Raw genomic sequence first — 18,685 nt, 5'->3', positions numbered from 1 at the left:
CGCACCACTCATATGCAGAACAAGAATAGCATTGACGGCAGCAGCAGTGCACGCACCCTTCATACGCAGAACAAGAATAGCATTGACGGCAGCAGCAGTGCACGCAACCCTCATATGCAGAACAAGAATAGCATTGACAGCAGCAGCAGTGCACGCAACCCTCATACGCAGAACAAGAATAGCATTGATGGTAGCAGCAGTGCACGCAACCCTCATACGCAGAACAAGAATAGCATGGACGGCAGCAGCAGTGCACGCAACCCTCATACGCAGAACAAGAATAGCATGGACGGCAGCAGCAGTGCACACAACCCTCATACCCAGAACAAGAATAGCATGGATGGCAGCAGCAGTGCACGCACCACTCATATGCAGAACAAGAATAGCATTGACGGCAGCAGCAGTGCACGCAACCCTCATACGCAGAACAAGAATAGCATGGACGGCAGCAGCAGTGCACGCAACCCTCATACGCAGAACAAGAATAGCATGGACGGCAGCAGCAGTGCATGCAACCCTCATACGCAGAACAAGAATAGCATTGATGGTAGCAGCAGTGCACGCAACCCTCATACGCAGAACAAGAATAGCATGGACGGCAGCAGCAGTGCACGCAACCCTCATATGCAGAACAAGAATAGCATGTACGGCAGCAGCAGTGCACGCACCCCTCATACGCATAACAAGAATAGCATGGACGACAGCAGCAGTGCACGCAACCCTAATACGCAGAACAAGAATAGCATTGACGGCAGCAGAAGTGTACGCACCCCTCATATGCAGAACAAGAATAGCATTGACGGCAGCAGCAGTGCACGCACCCCTCATAAGCAGAACAAGAACAGCATTGACGGCAGCAGCAGTGCACGCACCACTCATATGCAGAACAAGAATAGCATTGACGGCAGCAGCAGTGCACGCACCCTTCATACGCAGAACAAGAATAGCATTGACGGCAGCAGCAGTGCACGCAGCCCTCATACACAGAACAAGAATAGCATGGATGGCAGCAGCAGTGCACGCACCACTCATATGCAGAACAAGAATAGCATTGACGGCAGCAGCAGTGCACGCACCCTTCATACGCAGAACAAGAATAGCATTGACGGCAGCAGCAGTGCACGCAACCCTCATATGCAGAACAAGAATAGCATTGACAGCAGCAGCAGTGCACGCAACCCTCATACGCAGAACAAGAATAGCATTGACGGCAGCAGCAGTGCACGCACCCCTCATATGCAGAAAAAGAACAGCATTGACGCCAGCAGCAGTGCACACACCCCTCATACGAGGAACAAGAACAGCCTTGACGGCAGCAGCAGTGCACGCAACCCTAATACACAGAACAAAAACAGCATTGATGGCAGCAGCAGTGCACGCACCCCTCATAATACGCAAAACAAGAATAGCATGGATGGCAGGAGCAGTGCACACAACCCTCATATGCAGAACAAGAATAGCATTTACGGCAGCAGCAGTGCACGCACCCCTCATACGCAGAACAAGAATAGCATTGACGGCAGCAGCAGTGCACACAACCCCCATTACGCAGAACAGGAATAGCATTGAAGGCAGCAGCAGTGCACGCACCCCTCATATGCAGAATAAGAATAGCATTGAGGGCAGCAGCAGTGCACGCACCGCTCATATGCAGAACAAGAATAGCATTGACGGCAGCAGCAGTGCATTCACCCCTCATACACAGAGCAAGAATAGCATTGACGGCAGCAGCAGTGCATGCACCCCTCATATGCAGAACAAGAATAGCATTGGCAGCAGCAGCAGTGCACACAACCCTCATACGCAGAACAAGAATAGCATTGACGGCAGCAGCAGTGCATGCACCCCTCATATGCAGAACAAGAATAGCATTGACGGCAGCAGCAGTGCACAAACCCCTCAAACGCAGAACAAGAACAGCATGGACGGCAGCAGCAGTGCACATACCCCTCATACGCAGAACAAGAATAGCATGGACGGCAGCAGCAGTGCATGCACCGCTCATATACAGAACAAGAATAGCATGGACGGCAGCAGCAGTGCACGCATCCCTCATACACAGAACAAGTACAGCATGGACGACAGCCGCAGTGCACACACCCCTCAAACGCAGAACAAGAACAGCATGGACGGCAGCAGCAATGCACGCACCCCTCATACGCAGAACAAGAATAGCATGGACGGCAGCAGCAGTGCATGCACCGCTCATATGCAGAACAAGAATAGCATGGACGGTAGCAGCAGTGCACGCACCCCTCAAATGCAGAACAAGAATAGCATTGACGGCAGCAGCAGTGCACAACCCCTCAAACGCGGAACAAGAACAGCATGGACGGCAGCAGCAGTGCACATACCCCTCATACGCAGAACAAGAATAGCATGGACGGCAGCAGCAGTGCATGCACCGCTCATATACAGAACAAGAATAGCATGGACGGCAGCAGCAGTGCACGCACCCCTCATATGCAGAACATGAATAGCATTGACGGCAGCAGCAGTGCACGCAACCCTCATACGCAGAACAAGAATAGCATTGATGGCAGCAGCAGTGCACACACCCCTCATACGCAGAACAAGAATAGCATTGACGGCAGCAGCAGTGCACCCACCCCTCATATACAGAACAAGAATAGCATGTACGGCAGCAGCAGTGCACGCACCCCTCATATGCAGAACAAGAATAGCATAGACGGCAGCAGCAGTGCACGCAACCCTCATACGCAGAACAAGAATAGCATTGACGGTAGCAGCAGTGCACGCAACCCTCATACGCAGAACAAGAATAGCATGGACGGCAGCAGCAGTGCACGCAACCCTCATACGCAGAACAAGAATAGCATGGATGGCAGCAGCAGTGCACACAACCCTCATACGCAGAACAAGAATAGCATGGATGGCAGGAGCAGTGCATGCACCCCTCATACGCAGAACAGGAATAGCATGTACGGCAGCAGCAGTGCACGCACCCCTCATACGCAGAACAAGAATAGCATGGACGACAGCAGCAGTGCACGCAACCCTAATATGAAGAACAAGAATAGCATTGACGGCAGCAGCAGTGTACGCACCCCTCATATGCAGAACAAGAATAGCATTGACAGCAGCAGCAGTGCATGCACCCCTCATAAGCAGAACAAGAACAGCATTGACGGCAGCAGCAGTGCACGCACCACTCATATGCAGAACAAGAATAGCATTGATGGCAGCAGCAGTGCACGCACCCTTCATACGCAGAACAAGAATAGCATTGACGGCAGCAGCAGTGCACGCAGCCCTCATACACAGAACAAGAATAGCATGGATGGCAGCAGCAGTGCACGCACCACTCATATGCAGAACAAGAATAGCATTGACGGCAGCAGCAGTGCACGCACCCTTCATACGCAGAACAAGAATAGCATTGACGGCAGCAGCAGTGCACGCAGCCCTCATACACAGAACAAGAATAGCATGGATGGCAGCAGCAGTGCACGCACCACTCATATGCAGAACAAGAATAGCATTGACGGCAGCAGCAGTGCACGCACCCTTCATACGCAGAACAAGAATAGCATTGACGGCAGCAGCAGTGCACGCAACCCTCATATGCAGAACAAGAATAGCATTGACAGCAGCAGCAGTGCACGCAACCCTCATACGCAGAACAAGAATAGCATTGATGGTAGCAGCAGTGCACGCAACCCTCATACGCAGAACAAGAATAGCATGGACGGCAGCAGCAGTGCACGCAACCCTCATACGCAGAACAAGAATAGCATGGACGGCAGCAGCAGTGCACGCAACCCTCATACGCAGAACAAGAATAGCATGGACGGCAGCAGCAGTGCACGCAACCCTCATACGCAGAACAAGAATAGCATGGACGGCAGCAGCAGTGCATGCAACCGTCATACGCAGAACAAGAAAAGCATGGGCGACAGCCGCAGTGCACACACCCCTCAAATGCAGAACAAGAATAGCATTGACGGCAGCAGCAGTGCACAAACCCCTCAAACGCAGAACAAGAACAGCATGGACGGCAGCAGCAGTGCACATACCCCTCATACGCAGAACAAGAATAGCATGGACGGCAGCAGCAGTGCATGCACCGCTCATATACAGAACAAGAATAGCATGGACGGCAGCAGCAGTGCACGCATCCCTCATACACAGAACAAGTACAGCATGGACGACAGCCGCAGTGCACACACCCCTCAAACGCAGAACAAGAACAGCATGGACGGCAGCAGCAATGCACGCACCCCTCATACGCAGAACAAGAATAGCATGGACGGCAGCAGCAGTGCATGCACCGCTCATATGCAGAACAAGAATAGCATGGACGGTAGCAGCAGTGCACGCACCCCTCAAATGCAGAACAAGAATAGCATTGACGGCAGCAGCAGTGCACAAACCCCTCAAAAGCAGAACAAGAACAGCATGGACGGCAGCAGCAGTGCACATACCCCTCATACGCAGAACAAGAATAGCATGGACGGCAGCAGCAGTGCATGCACCGCTCATATACAAAACAAGAATAGCATGGACGGCAGCAGCAGTGCACGCACCCCTCATATGCAGAACATGAATAGCATTGACGGCAGCAGCAGTGCACGCAACCCTCATACGCAGAACAAGAATAGCATTGATGGCAGCAGCAGTGCACACACCCCTCATACGCAGAACAAGAATAGCATTGACGGCAGCAGCAGTGCACCCACCCCTCATATACAGAACAAGAATAGCATGTACGGCAGCAGCAGTGCACGCACCCCTCATATGCAGAACAAGAATAGCATAGACGGCAGCAGCAGTGCACGCAACCCTCATACGCAGAACAAGAATAGCATTGACGGTAGCAGCAGTGCACGCAACCCTCATACGCAGAACAAGAATAGCATGGACGGCAGCAGCAGTGCACGCAACCCTCATACGCAGAACAAGAATAGCATGGACGGCAGCAGCAGTGCACACAACCCTCATACGCAGAACAAGAATAGCATGGATGGCAGGAGCAGTGCATGCACCCCTCATACGCAGAACAGGAATAGCATGTACGGCAGCAGCAGTGCACGCACCCCTCATACGCAGAACAAGAATAGCATGGACGACAGCAGCAGTGCACGCAACCCTAATATGCAGAACAAGAATAGCATTGACGGCAGCAGCAGTGTACGCACCCCTCATATGCAGAACAAGAATAGCATTGACGGCAGCAGCAGTGCATGCACCCCTCATAAGCAGAACAAGAACAGCATTGACGGCAGCAGCAGTGCACGCACCACTCATATGCAGAACAAGAATAGCCTTGACGGCAGCAGCAGTGCACGCACCCTTCATACGCAGAACAAGAATAGCATTGACGGCAGCAGCAGTGCACGCAGCCTTCATACACAGAACAAGAATAGCATGGATGGCAGCAGCAGTGCACGCACCACTCATATGCAGAACAAGAATAGCATTGACGGCAGCAGCAGTGCACGCACCCTTCATACGCAGAACAAGAATAGCATTGACGGCAGCAGCAGTGCACGCAGCCCTCATACACAGAACAAGAATAGCATGGATGGCAGCAGCAGTGCACGCACCACTCATATGCAGAACAAGAATAGCATTGACGGCAGCAGCAGTGCACGCACCCTTCATACGCAGAACAAGAATAGCATTGACGGCAGCAGCAGTGCACGCAACCCTCATATGCAGAACAAGAATAGCATTGACAGCAGCAGCAGTGCACGCAACCCTCATACGCAGAACAAGAATAGCATTGATGGTAGCAGCAGTGCACGCAACACTCATACGCAGAACAAGAATAGCATGGACGGCAGTGCACGCAACCCTCATACGCAGAACAAGAATAGCATGGACGGCAGCAGCAGTGCACACAACCCTCATACCCAGAACAAGAATAGCATGGATGGCAGCAGCAGTGCACGCATCACTCATATGCAGAACAAGAATAGCATTGACGGCAGCAGCAGTGCACGCAACCCTCATACGCAGAACAAGAATAGCATGGACAGCAGCAGCAGTGCACGCAACCCTCATACGCAGAACAAGAATAGCATGGACGGCAGCAGCAGTGCATGCAACCCTCATACGCAGAACAAGAATAGCATTGATGGTAGCAGCAGTGCACGCAACCCTCATACGCAGAACAAGAATAGCATGGACGGCAGCAGCAGTGCACGCAACCCTCATACGCAGAACAAGAATAGCATGTACGGCAGCAGCAGTGCACGCACCCCTCATACGCATAACAAGAATAGCATGGACGACAGCAGCAGTGCACGCAACCCTAATACGCAGAACAAGAATAGCATTGACGGCAGCAGCAGTGTACGCACCCCTCATATGCAGAACAAGAATAGCATTGACGGCAGCAGCAGTGCACGCACCCCTCATAAGCAGAACAAGAACAGCATTGACGGCAGCAGCAGTGCACGCACCACTCATATGCAGAACAAGAATAGCATTGACGGCAGCAGCAGTGCACGCACCCTTCATACGCAGAACAAGAATAGCATTGACGGCAGCAGCAGTGCACGCAGCCCTCATACACAGAACAAGAATAGCATGGATGGCAGCAGCAGTGCACGCACCACTCATATGCAGAACAAGAATAGCATTGACGGCAGCAGCAGTGCACGCACCCTTCATACGCAGAACAAGAATAGCATTGACGGCAGCAGCAGTGCACGCAACCCTCATATGCAGAACAAGAATAGCATTGACGGCAGCAGCAGTGCACGCACCCCTCATATGCAGAAAAAGAACAGCATTGACGCCAGCAGCAGTGCACACACCCCTCATACGAGGAACAAGAACAGCCTTGACGGCAGCAGCAGTGCACGCAACCCTAATACACAGAACAAAAACAGCATTGATGGTAGCAGCAGTGCACGCACCCCTCATAATACGCAAAACAAGAATAGCATGGATGGCAGGAGCAGTGCACACAACCCTCATATGCAGAACAAGAATAGCATTTACGGCAGCAGCAGTGCACGCACCCCTCATACGCAGAACAAGAATAGCATTGACGGCAGCAGCAGTGCACACAACCCCCATTACGCAGAACAGGAATAGCATTGAAGGCAGCAGCAGTGCACGCACCCCTCATATGCAGAATAAGAATAGCATTGAGGGCAGCAGCAGTGCACGCACCGCTCATATGCAGAACAAGAATAGCATTGACGGCAGCAGCAGTGCATTCACCCCTCATACACAGAGCAAGAATAGCATTGACGGCAGCAGCAGTGCATGCACCCCTCATATGCAGAACAAGAATAGCATTGGCAGCAGCAGCAGTGCACACAACCCTCATACGCAGAACAAGAATAGCATTGACGGCAGCAGCAGTGCATGCACCCCTCATATGCAGAACAAGAATAGCATTGGCAGCAGCAGCAGTGCACGCATCCCTCATACACAGAACAAGAACAGGATGATAGGCAGCAGCAGTGCACGCACCCCTCATACGCAGAACAAGAAAAGCATGGGCGACAGCCGCAGTGCACACACCCCTCAAACGCAGAACAAGAACAGCATGGACGGCAGCAGCAGTGTACGCACCCCTCATACGCAGAACAAGAACAGCATGATAGGCAGCAGCAGGGCACGCACCCCTCATACGCAGAACAAGAAAAGCATGGGCGACAGCCGCAGTGCACACACCCCTCAAACGCAGAACAAGAACAGCATGGACGGCAGCAGCAGTGCACGCACCCCTCATACGCAGAACAAGAATAGCATTGACGGCAGCAGCAGTGCAGGCAACCCTCATACACAGAACAAGAATAGCATTGACGGCAGCAGCAGTGCATGTACCCCTCATACGCAGAGCAAGAATAGCATGGACGGCAGCAGCAGTGCACGCAACCCTCATACGCAGAACAAGAATAGCATTGACGGCAGCAGCAGTGCACACACCCCTCATACGCAGAACAAGAATAGCATAGACGACAGCTGCAGTGCACGCACCCCTCATACGCAGAACAAGAATAGCATGGACACAGTAGCAGTGCACGTACCCCTCATACGCAGAACAAGAATAGCATGGACGGCAGCAGCAGTGCATGCACCGCTCATATGCAGAACAAGAATAGCATGGACGGCAGCAGCAGTGCACGCACCCCTCATATGCAGAACAAGAATAGCATTGATGGCCGCAGCAGTGCACGCAACCCTCATACGCAGAACAAGAATAGCATTGATGGCAGCAGCAGTGCACGCACCCCTCATATTCAGAACAAGAATAGCATTGACGCAGCAGCAGTGCACGCACCCCTCATATGCAGAACAAGAATAGCATAGACGGCAGCAGCAGTGCACGCAACCCTCATATGTAGAACAAGAATAGCACTGATGGTAGCAGCAGTGCACGCAATCCTCATACGCAGAACAAGAATAGTATGGATGGCAGCAGCAGGGCACGCAACCCTCATACGCAAAACAAGAATAGCATGGACGTCAGCAGCAGTGCACACAACCCTCATACGCAGAACAAGAATAGCATGGATGGCAGCAGCATTGCATTCACCCCTCATACGCAGAACAAGAATAGCATGTACGGCAGCAGCAGTGCACGCACCCCTCAACGCAGAACAAGAATAGCAATGACGACAGCAGCAGTGCACGCAACCCTAATATGCAGAATAGGAATAGCATTGACGGCAGCGTCAGTGTATGCACCCCTCATATGCAGAACAAGAATAGCATTGACGGCAGCAGCAGTGCACGCACCCCATATAAGCAGAACAAGCACAGCATTGACAGCAGCAGCAGCGCATGCAACCCTCATAAGCAGAACAAGAACAGCATGGATGGCAGCAACAGTGTACGCAACCCTCATATGCAGAACAAGAAAAGCATGGACGACAGCCGCAGTGCACACACCCCTCAAACGCAGAACAAGAACACCATGGACAGCAGCAGCAGTGCACGCACCCCTCATACGCAGAACAAGAATAGCATTGACGGCAGCAGCAGTGCACGCAACCCTCATACGCAGAACAAGAATAGCATTGACGGCAGCAGCAGTGCATGCACCCCTCATACGCAGAGCACGAATAGCATGGACGGCAGCAGCAGTGCACGCAACCCTCGTACGCAGAACAAGAATACCATAGACGGCAGCAGCAGTGCACGTACCCCTCATACGCAGAACAAGAATAGCATGGACAGCAGCAGCAGTGCACGCACCGCTCATATGCAGAACAAGAATAGCATGGACGGCAGCAGCAGTGCACGCACCCCTCATATGCAGAACAAGAATAGCATTGATGGCCGCAGCAGTGCACGCAACCCTCATACGCAGAACAAGAATAGCATTGATGGCAACAGCAGAGCACGCACCCCTCATACGCAGAACAAGAATAGCATTGACGGCAGCAGCAGTGCACGTACCCCTCATATGCAGAACAAGAATAGCATGTACGGCAGCAGCAGTGCACGCACCCCTCATATGCAGAACAAGAATAGCATAGACGGCAGCAGCAGTGCACGCAACCCTCATACGCAGAACAAGAATAGCATTGTTGGTAGCAGCAGTGCAGGCAACCCTCATACACAGAACAAGAATAGCATGGACGGCAGCAGCAGTGCAAACAACCCTCATACTCAGAACAAGAATAGCATGGACGTCAGCAGCAGTGCACACAACCCTCATATGCAGAACAAGAATAGCATGGATGGCAGCAGCAGTGCATGCACCCCTCATACACAGAACAAGAATAGCATGTACGGCAGCAGCAGTGCACGCACCCCTCATACGCAGAACAAGAATAGCATGGACGACAGCAGCAGTGCATGCAACCCTAATATGGAGAACAAGAATAGCATTGACGGCAGCGTCAGTGTACGCACCCCTCATATGCAGAAGAAGAATAGCATTGACTGCAGCAGCAGTGCACGCAACCCTCATACACAGAACAAGAATAGCATGTACGGCAGCAGCAGTGCACGCACCCTTCATACGCAGAACAAGAATAGCATGGACGACAGCAGCAGTGCATGCAACCCTAATATGGAGAACAAGAATAGCATTGACGGCAGCGTCAGTGTACGCACCCCTCATATGCAGAAGAAGAATAGCATTGACGGCAGCAGCAGTGTACGCACCCCTCATAAGCAGAACAAGAACAGCATTGACGGCAGCAGCAGCGCATGCAACCCTCATAAGCAGAACAAGAACAGCATGTACGGCAGCAACAGTGTACGCAACCCTAATATGCAGAACAAGAATAGCATGGACGGCAGCAGCAGTGCACGCACCCCTCATACACAGAACAAGAATAGCATGGACGGCAGCAGCAGTGCACGCACCACTCATACGCAGAACAACAATAGCATGGAAGGCAGCAGCAGTGCACGCACCACTCATATGCAGAACAAGAATAGCATTGACGGCAGCAGCAGTGCACGCAACCCTCATACTCAGAACAAGAATAGCATTGACGGCAGCAGCAGTGCATGCACCCCTCATATGCAGAACAAGAATAGCATTGGCGGCAGCAGCAGTGCACGCATCCCTCATACACAGAACAAGTACAGCATGGACAGCAGCAGCAGTGTACGCACCCCTCATACGCAGAACAAGAACAGCATGAAAGGCAGCAGCAGTACACGCACCCCTCATACGCAGAACAAGAAAAGCATGGACGACAGCCGCAGTGCACACACCCCTCAAACGCAGAACAAGAACAGCATGGACGGCAGCAGCAATGCACGCACCCCTCATACGCAGAACAAGAATAGCATGGATGGCAGCAGCAGTGCATGCACCGCTCATATGCAGAACAAGAATAGCATGGACGGCAGCAGCAGTGCACGCACCCCTCATATGCAGAACAAGAATAGCATTGACGGCAGCAGCAGTGCACACACCCCTCAAACGCAGAACAAGAACAGCATGGACGGCAGCAGCAGTGCACATACCCCTCATACGCAGAACAAGAATAGCATGGACAGCAGCAGCAGTGCATGCACCGCTCATATACAGAACAAGAATAGCATGGACGGCAGCAGCAGTGCACGCACCCCTCATATGCAGAACATGAATAGCATTGACAGCAGCAGCAGTGCACGCAACCCTCATACGCAGAACAAGAATAGCATTGATGGCAGCAGCAGTGCACACACCCCTCATACGCAGAACAAGAATAGCATTGACGGCAGCAGCAGTGCACGCACCCTTCATACGCAGAACAAGAATAGCATTGACGGCAGCAGCAGTGCACGCAGCCCTCATACACAGAACAAGAATAGCATGGATGGCAGCAGCAGTGCACGCACCACTCATATGCAGAACAAGAATAGCATTGACGGCAGCAGCAGTGCACGCACCCTTCATACGCAGAACAAGAATAGCATTGACGGCAGCAGCAGTGCACGCAGCCCTCATACACAGAACAAGAATAGCATGGATGGCAGCAGCAGTGCACGCACCACTCATATGCAGAACAAGAATAGCATTGACGGCAGCAGCAGTGCACGCACCCTTCATACGCAGAACAAGAATAGCATTGACGGCAGCAGCAGTGCACGCAACCCTCATATGCAGAACAAGAATAGCATTGACAGCAGCAGCAGTGCACGCAACCCTCATACGCAGAACAAGAATAGCATTGATGGTAGCAGCAGTGCACGCAACCCTCATACGCAGAACAAGAATAGCATGGACGGCAGCAGCAGTGCACGCAACCCTCATACGCAGAACAAGAATAGCATGGACGGCAGCAGCAGTGCACACAACCCTCATACCCAGAACAAGAATAGCATGGATGGCAGCAGCAGTGCACGCACCACTCATATGCAGAACAAGAATAGCATTGACGGCAGCAGCAGTGCACGCAACCCTCATACGCAGAACAAGAATAGCATGGACAGCAGCAGCAGTGCACGCAACCCTCATACGCAGAACAAGAATAGCATGGACGGCAGCAGCAGTGCATGCAACCTTCATACGCAGAACAAGAATAGCATTGATGGTAGCAGCAGTGCACGCAACCCTCATACGCAGAACAAGAATAGCATGGACGGCAGCAGCAGTGCACGCAACCCTCATACGCAGAACAAGAATAGCATGTACGGCAGCAGCAGTGCACGCACCCCTCATACGCATAACAAGAATAGCATGGACGACAGCAGCAGTGCACGCAACCCTAATACGCAGAACAAGAATAGCATTGACGGCAGCAGCAGTGTACGCAGCCCTCATACACAGAACAAGAATAGCATGGATGGCAGCAGCAGTGCACGCACCACTCATATGCAGAACAAGAATAGCATTGACGGCAGCAGCAGTGCACGCACCCTTCATACGCAGAACAAGAATAGCATTGACGGCAGCAGCAGTGCACGCAACCCTCATATGCAGAACAAGAATAGCATTGACAGCAGCAGCAGTGCACGCAACCCTCATACGCAGAACAAGAATAGCATTGACGGCAGCAGCAGTGCACGCACCCCTCATATGCCGAAAAAGAACAGCATTGACGCCAGCAGCAGTGCACACACCCCTCATACGAGGAACAAGAACAGCCTTGACGGCAGCAGCAGTGCACGCAACCCTAATACACAGAACAAAAACAGCATTGATGGCAGCAGCAGTGCACGCACCCCTCATAATACGCAAAACAAGAATAGCATGGATGGCAGGAGCAGTGCACACAACACTCATATGCAGAACAAGAATAGCATTTACGGCAGCAGCAGTGCACGCACCCCTCATACGCAGAACAAGAATAGCATTGACGGCAGCAGCAGTGCACACAACCCCCATTACGCAGAACAGGAATAGCATTGAAGGCAGCAGCAGTGCACGCACCCCTCATATGCAGAATAAGAATAGCATTGAGGGCAGCAGCAGTGCACGCACCGCTCATATGCAGAACAAGAATAGCATTGACGGCAGCAGCAGTGCATTCACCCCTCATACACAGAGCAAGAATAGCATTGACGGCAGCAGCAGTGCATGCACCCCTCATATGCAGAACAAGAATAGCATTGGCAGCAGCAGCAGTGCACACAACCCTCATACGCAGAACAAGAATAGCATTGACGGCAGCAGCAGTGCATGCACCCCTCATATGCAGAACAAGAATAGCATTGGCAGCAGCAGCAGTGCACGCATCCCTCATACACAGAACAAGAACAGCATGATAGGCAGCAGCAGTGCACGCACCCCTCATACGCAGAACAAGAAAAGCATGGGCGACAGCCGCAGTGCACACACCCCTCAAACGCAGAACAAGAACAGCATGGACGGCAGCAGCAGTGTACGCACCCCTCATACGCAGAACAAGAACAGCATGATAGGCAGCAGCAGTGCACGCACCCCTCATACGCAGAACAAGAAAAGCATGGGCGACAGCCGCAGTGCACACACCCCTCAAATGCAGAACAAGAATAGCATTGAAGGCAGCAGCAGTGCACAAACCCCTCAAACGCAGAACAAGAACAGCATGGACGGCAGCAGCAGTGCACATACCCCTCATACGCAGAACAAGAATAGCATGGACGGCAGCAGCAGTGCATGCACCGCTCATATACAGAACAAGAATAGCATTGACGGCAGCAGCAGTGCACAAACCCCTCAAACGCAGAACAAGAACAGCATGGACGGCAGCAGCAGTGCACATACCCCTCATACGCAGAACAAGAATAGCATGGACGGCAGCAGCAGTGCATGCACCGCTCATATACAGAACAAGAATAGCATGGACGGCAGCAGCAGTGCACGCATCCCTCATACACAGAACAAGTACAGCATGGACGGCAGCAGCAATGCACGCACCCCTCATACGCAGAACAAGAATAGCATGGACGGCAGCAGCAGTGCATGCACCGCTCATATGCAGAACAAGAATAGCATGGACGGTAGCAGCAGTGCACGCACCCCTCAAATGCAGAACAAGAATAGCATTGACGGCAGCAGCAGTGCACAAACCCCTCAAACGCAGAACAAGAACAGCATGGACGGCAGCAGCAGTGCACATACCCCTCATACGCAGAACAAGAATAGCATGGACGGCAGCAGCAGTGCATGCACCGCTCATATACAGAACAAGAATAGCATGGACGGCAGCAGCAGTGCACGCACCCCTCATATGCAGAACATGAATAGCATTGACGGCAGCAGCAGTGCACGCAACCCTCATACGCAGAACAAGAATAGCATTGATGGCAGCAGCAGTGCACACACCCCTCATACGCAGAACAAGAATAGCATTGACGGCAGCAGCAGTGCACCCACCCCTCATATACAGAACAAGAATAGCATGTACGGCAGCAGCAGTGCACGCACCCCTCATATGCAGAACAAGAATAGCATAGACGGCAGCAGCAGTGCACGCAACCCTCATACGCAGAACAAGAATAGCATTGACGGTAGCAGCAGTGCACGCAACCCTCATACGCAGAACAAGAATAGCATGGACGGCAGCAGCAGTGCACGCAACCCTCATACGCAGAACAAGAATAGCATGGACGGCAGCAGCAGTGCACACAACCCTCATACGCAGAACAAGAATAGCATGGATGGCAGGAGCAGTGCATGCACCCCTCATACGCAGAACAGGAATAGCATGTACGGCAGCAGCAGTGCACGCACCCCTCATACGCAGAACAAGTATAGCATGGACGACAGCAGCAGTGCACGCAACCCTAATATGCAGAACAAGAATAGCATTGACGGCAGCAGCAGTGTACGCACCCCTCATATGCAGAACAAGAATAGCATTGACGGCAGCAGCAGTGCATGCACCCCTCATAAGCAGAACAAGAACAGCATTGACGGCAGCAGCAGTGCACGCACCACTCATATGCAGAACAAGAATAGCATTGACGGCAGCAGCAGTGCACGCACCCTTCATACGCAGAACAAGAATAGCATTGACGGCAGCAGCAGTGCACGCAGCCCTCATACACAGAACAAGAATAGCATTGACGGTAGCAGCAGTGCACGCAACCCTCATACGCAGAACAAGAATAGCATGGACGGCAGCAGCAGTGCACGCAACCCTCATACGCAGAACAAGAATAGCATGGACGGCAGCAGCAGTGCACACAACCCTCATACGCAGAACAAGAATAGCATGGATGGCAGGAGCAGTGCATGCACCCCTCATACGCAGAACAGGAATAGCATGTACGGCAGCAGCAGTGCACGCACCCCTCATACGCAGAACAAGAATAGCATGGACGACAGCAGCAGTGCACGCAACCCTAATATGCAGAACAAGAATAGCATTGACGGCAGCAGCAGTGTACGCACCCCTCATATGCAGAACAAGAATAGCATTGACGGCAGCAGCAGTGCATGCACCCCTCATAAGCAGAACAAGAACAGCATTGACGGCAGCAGCAGTGCACGCACCACTCATATGCAGAACAAGAATAGCATTGACGGCAGCAGCAGTGCACGCACCCTTCATACGCAGAACAAGAATAGCATTGACGGCAGCAGCAGTGCACGCAGCCCTCATACACAGAACAAGAATAGCATGGATGGCAGCAGCAGTGCACGCACCACTCATATGCAGAACAAGAATAGCATTGACGGCAGCAGCAGTGCACACACCCTTCATACGCAGAACAAGAATAGCATTGACGGCAGCAGCAGTGCACGCAGCCCTCATACACAGAACAAGAATAGCATGGATGGCAGCAGCAGTGCACGCACCACTCATATGCAGAACAAGAATAGCATTGACGGCAGCAGCAGTGCACGCACCCTTCATACGCAGAACAAGAATAGCATTGACGGCAGCAGCAGTGCACGCAACCCTCATATGCAGAACAAGAATAGCATTGACAGCAGCAGCAGTGCACGCAACCCTCATACGCAGAACAAGAATAGCATTGATCGTAGCAGCAGTGCACGCAACCCTCATACGCAGAACAAGAATAGCATGGACGGCAGCAGCAGTGCACGCAACCCTCATACGCAGAACAAGAATAGCATGGACGGCAGCAGCAGTGCACACAACCCTCATACCCAGAACAAGAATAGCATGGATGGCAGCAGCAGTGCACGCACCACTCATATGCAGAACAAGAATAGCATTGACGGCAGCAGCAGTGCACGCAACCCTCATACGCAGAACAAGAATAGCATGGACGGCAGCAGCAGTGCACGCAACCCTCATACGCAGAACAAGAATAGCATGGACGGCAGCAGCAGTGCATGCAACCGTCATACGCAGAACAAGAAAAGCATGGGCGACAGCCGCAGTGCACACACCCCTCAAATGCAGAACAAGAATAGCATTGACGGCAGCAGCAGTGCACAAACCCCTCAAACGCAGAACAAGAACAGCATGGACGGCAGCAGCAGTGCACATACCCCTCATACGCAGAACAAGAATAGCATGGACGGCAGCAGCAGTGCATGCACCGCTCATATACAGAACAAGAATAGCATGGACGGCAGCAGCAGTGCACGCATCCCTCATACACAGAACAAGTACAGCATGGACGACAGCCGCAGTGCACACACCCCTCAAACGCAGAACAAGAACAGCATGGACGGCAGCAGCAATGCACGCACCCCTCATACGCAGAACAAGAATAGCATGGACGGCAGCAGCAGTGCATGCACCGCTCATATGCAGAACAAGAATAGCATGGACGGTAGCAGCAGTGCACGCACCCCTCAAATGCAGAACAAGAATAGCATTGACGGCAGCAGCAGTGCACAAACCCCTCAAACGCAGAACAAGAACAGCATGGACGGCAGCAGCAGTGCACATACCCCTCATACGCAGAACAAGAATAGCATGGACGGCAGCAGCAGTGCATGCACCGCTCATATACAGAACAAGAATGGCATGGACGGCAGCAGCAGTGCACGCACCCCTCATATGCAGAACATGAATAGCATTGACGGCAGCAGCAGTGCACGCAACCCTCATACGCAGAACAAGAATAGCATTGATGGCAGCAGCAGTGCACACACCCCTCATACGCAGAACAAGAATAGCATTGACGGCAGCAGCAGTGCACCCACCCCTCATATACAGAACAAGAATAGCATGTACGGCAGCAGCAGTGCACGCACCCCTCATATGCAGAACAAGAATAGCATAGACGGCAGCAGCAGTGCACGCAACCCTCATACGCAGAACAAGAATAGCATTGACGGTAGCAGCAGTGCACGCAACCCTCATACGCAGAACAAGAATAGCATGGACGGCAACAGCAGTGCACGCAACCCTCATACGCAGAACAAGAATAGCATGGACGGTAGCAGCAGTGCACGCACCCCTCATATGCAGAACATGAATAGCATTGACAGCAGCAGCAGTGCACGCAACCCTCATACGCAGAACAAGAATAGCATTGATGGCAGCAGCAGTGCACACACCCCTCATACGCAGAACAAGAATAGCATTGACGGCAGCAGCAGTGCACGCACCCTTCATACGCAGAACAAGAATAGCATTGACGGCAGCAGCAGTGCACGCAGCCCTCATACACAGAACAAGAATAGCATGGATGGCAGCAGCAGTGCACGCACCACTCATATGCAGAACAAGAATAGCATTGACGGCAGCAGCAGTGCACGCACCCTTCATACGCAGAACAAGAATAGCATTGACGGCAGCAGCAGTGCACGCAGCCCTCATACACAGAACAAGAATAGCATGGATGGCAGCAGCAGTGCACGCACCACTCATATGCAGAACAAGAATAGCATTGACGGCAGCAGCAGTGCACGCACCCTTCATACGCAGAACAAGAATAGCATTGACGGCAGCAGCAGTGCACGCAACCCTCATATGCAGAACAAGAATAGCATTGACAGCAGCAGCAGTGCACGCAACCCTCATACGCAGAACAAGAATAGCATTGATGGTAGCAGCAGTGCACGCAACCCTCATACGCAGAACAAGAATAGCATGGACGGCAGCAGCAGTGCACGCAACCCTCATACGCAGAACAAGAATAGCATGGACGGCAGCAGCAGTGCACACAACCCTCATACCCAGAACAAGAATAGCATGGATGGCAGCAGCAGTGCACGCACCACTCATATGCAGAACAAGAATAGCATTGACGGCAGCAGCAGTGCACGCAACCCTCATACGCAGAACAAGAATAGCATGGACAGCAGCAGCAGTGCACGCAACCCTCATACGCAGAACAAGAATAGCATGGACGGCAGCAGCAGTGCATGCAACCTTCATACGCAGAACAAGAATAGCATTGATGGTAGCAGCAGTGCACGCAACCCTCATACGCAGAACAAGAATAGCATGGACGGCAGCAGCAGTGCACGCAACCCTCATACGCAGAACAAGAATAGCATGTACGGCAGCAGCAGTGCACGCACCCCTCATACGCATAACAAGAATAGCATGGACGACAGCAGCAGTGCACGCAACCCTAATACGCAGAACAAGAATAGCATTGACGGCAGCAGCAGTGTACGCAGCCCTCATACACAGAACAAGAATAGCATGGATGGCAGCAGCAGTGCACGCACCACTCATATGCAGAACAAGAATAGCATTGACGGCAGCAGCAGTGCACGCACCCTTCATACGCAGAACAAGAATAGCATTGACGGCAGCAGCAGTGCACGCAACCCTCATATGCAGAACAAGAATAGCATTGACAGCAGCAGCAGTGCACGCAACCCTCATACGCAGAACAAGAATAGCATTGACGGCAGCAGCAGTGCACGCACCCCTCATATGCC

The 18,685-nt window shown here is 52.3% G+C and overlaps 1 protein-coding gene across 1 annotated transcript in view; it reads left to right on the top strand.

The window, feature by feature from the left end:
* LOC138473474 (dentin sialophosphoprotein-like) overlaps nucleotides 1-18,685 on the top strand; it is a 107,532-nt gene that overhangs the window by 68,529 nt on the left and 20,318 nt on the right. Inside the window, exons 5-6 of the mRNA XM_069612119.1 lie at nucleotides 8,687-8,971; nucleotides 9,758-10,399. Of these exons, the coding sequence (XP_069468220.1) occupies nucleotides 8,687-8,971; nucleotides 9,758-10,399 (927 nt within the window). The remainder of the gene's footprint in view (nucleotides 1-8,686; nucleotides 8,972-9,757; nucleotides 10,400-18,685) is intronic.

This window comes from Ambystoma mexicanum, chromosome 8 (assembly GCF_040938575.1).
Source record: "Ambystoma mexicanum isolate Mex_15411 chromosome 8, UKY_AmexF1_1, whole genome shotgun sequence".
Classification (NCBI taxonomy): domain Eukaryota; kingdom Metazoa; phylum Chordata; class Amphibia; order Caudata; family Ambystomatidae; genus Ambystoma; species Ambystoma mexicanum.
Note: the sequence above shows the minus strand (reverse complement) of the source record. Positions and strands in the feature narration are given on the sequence as shown.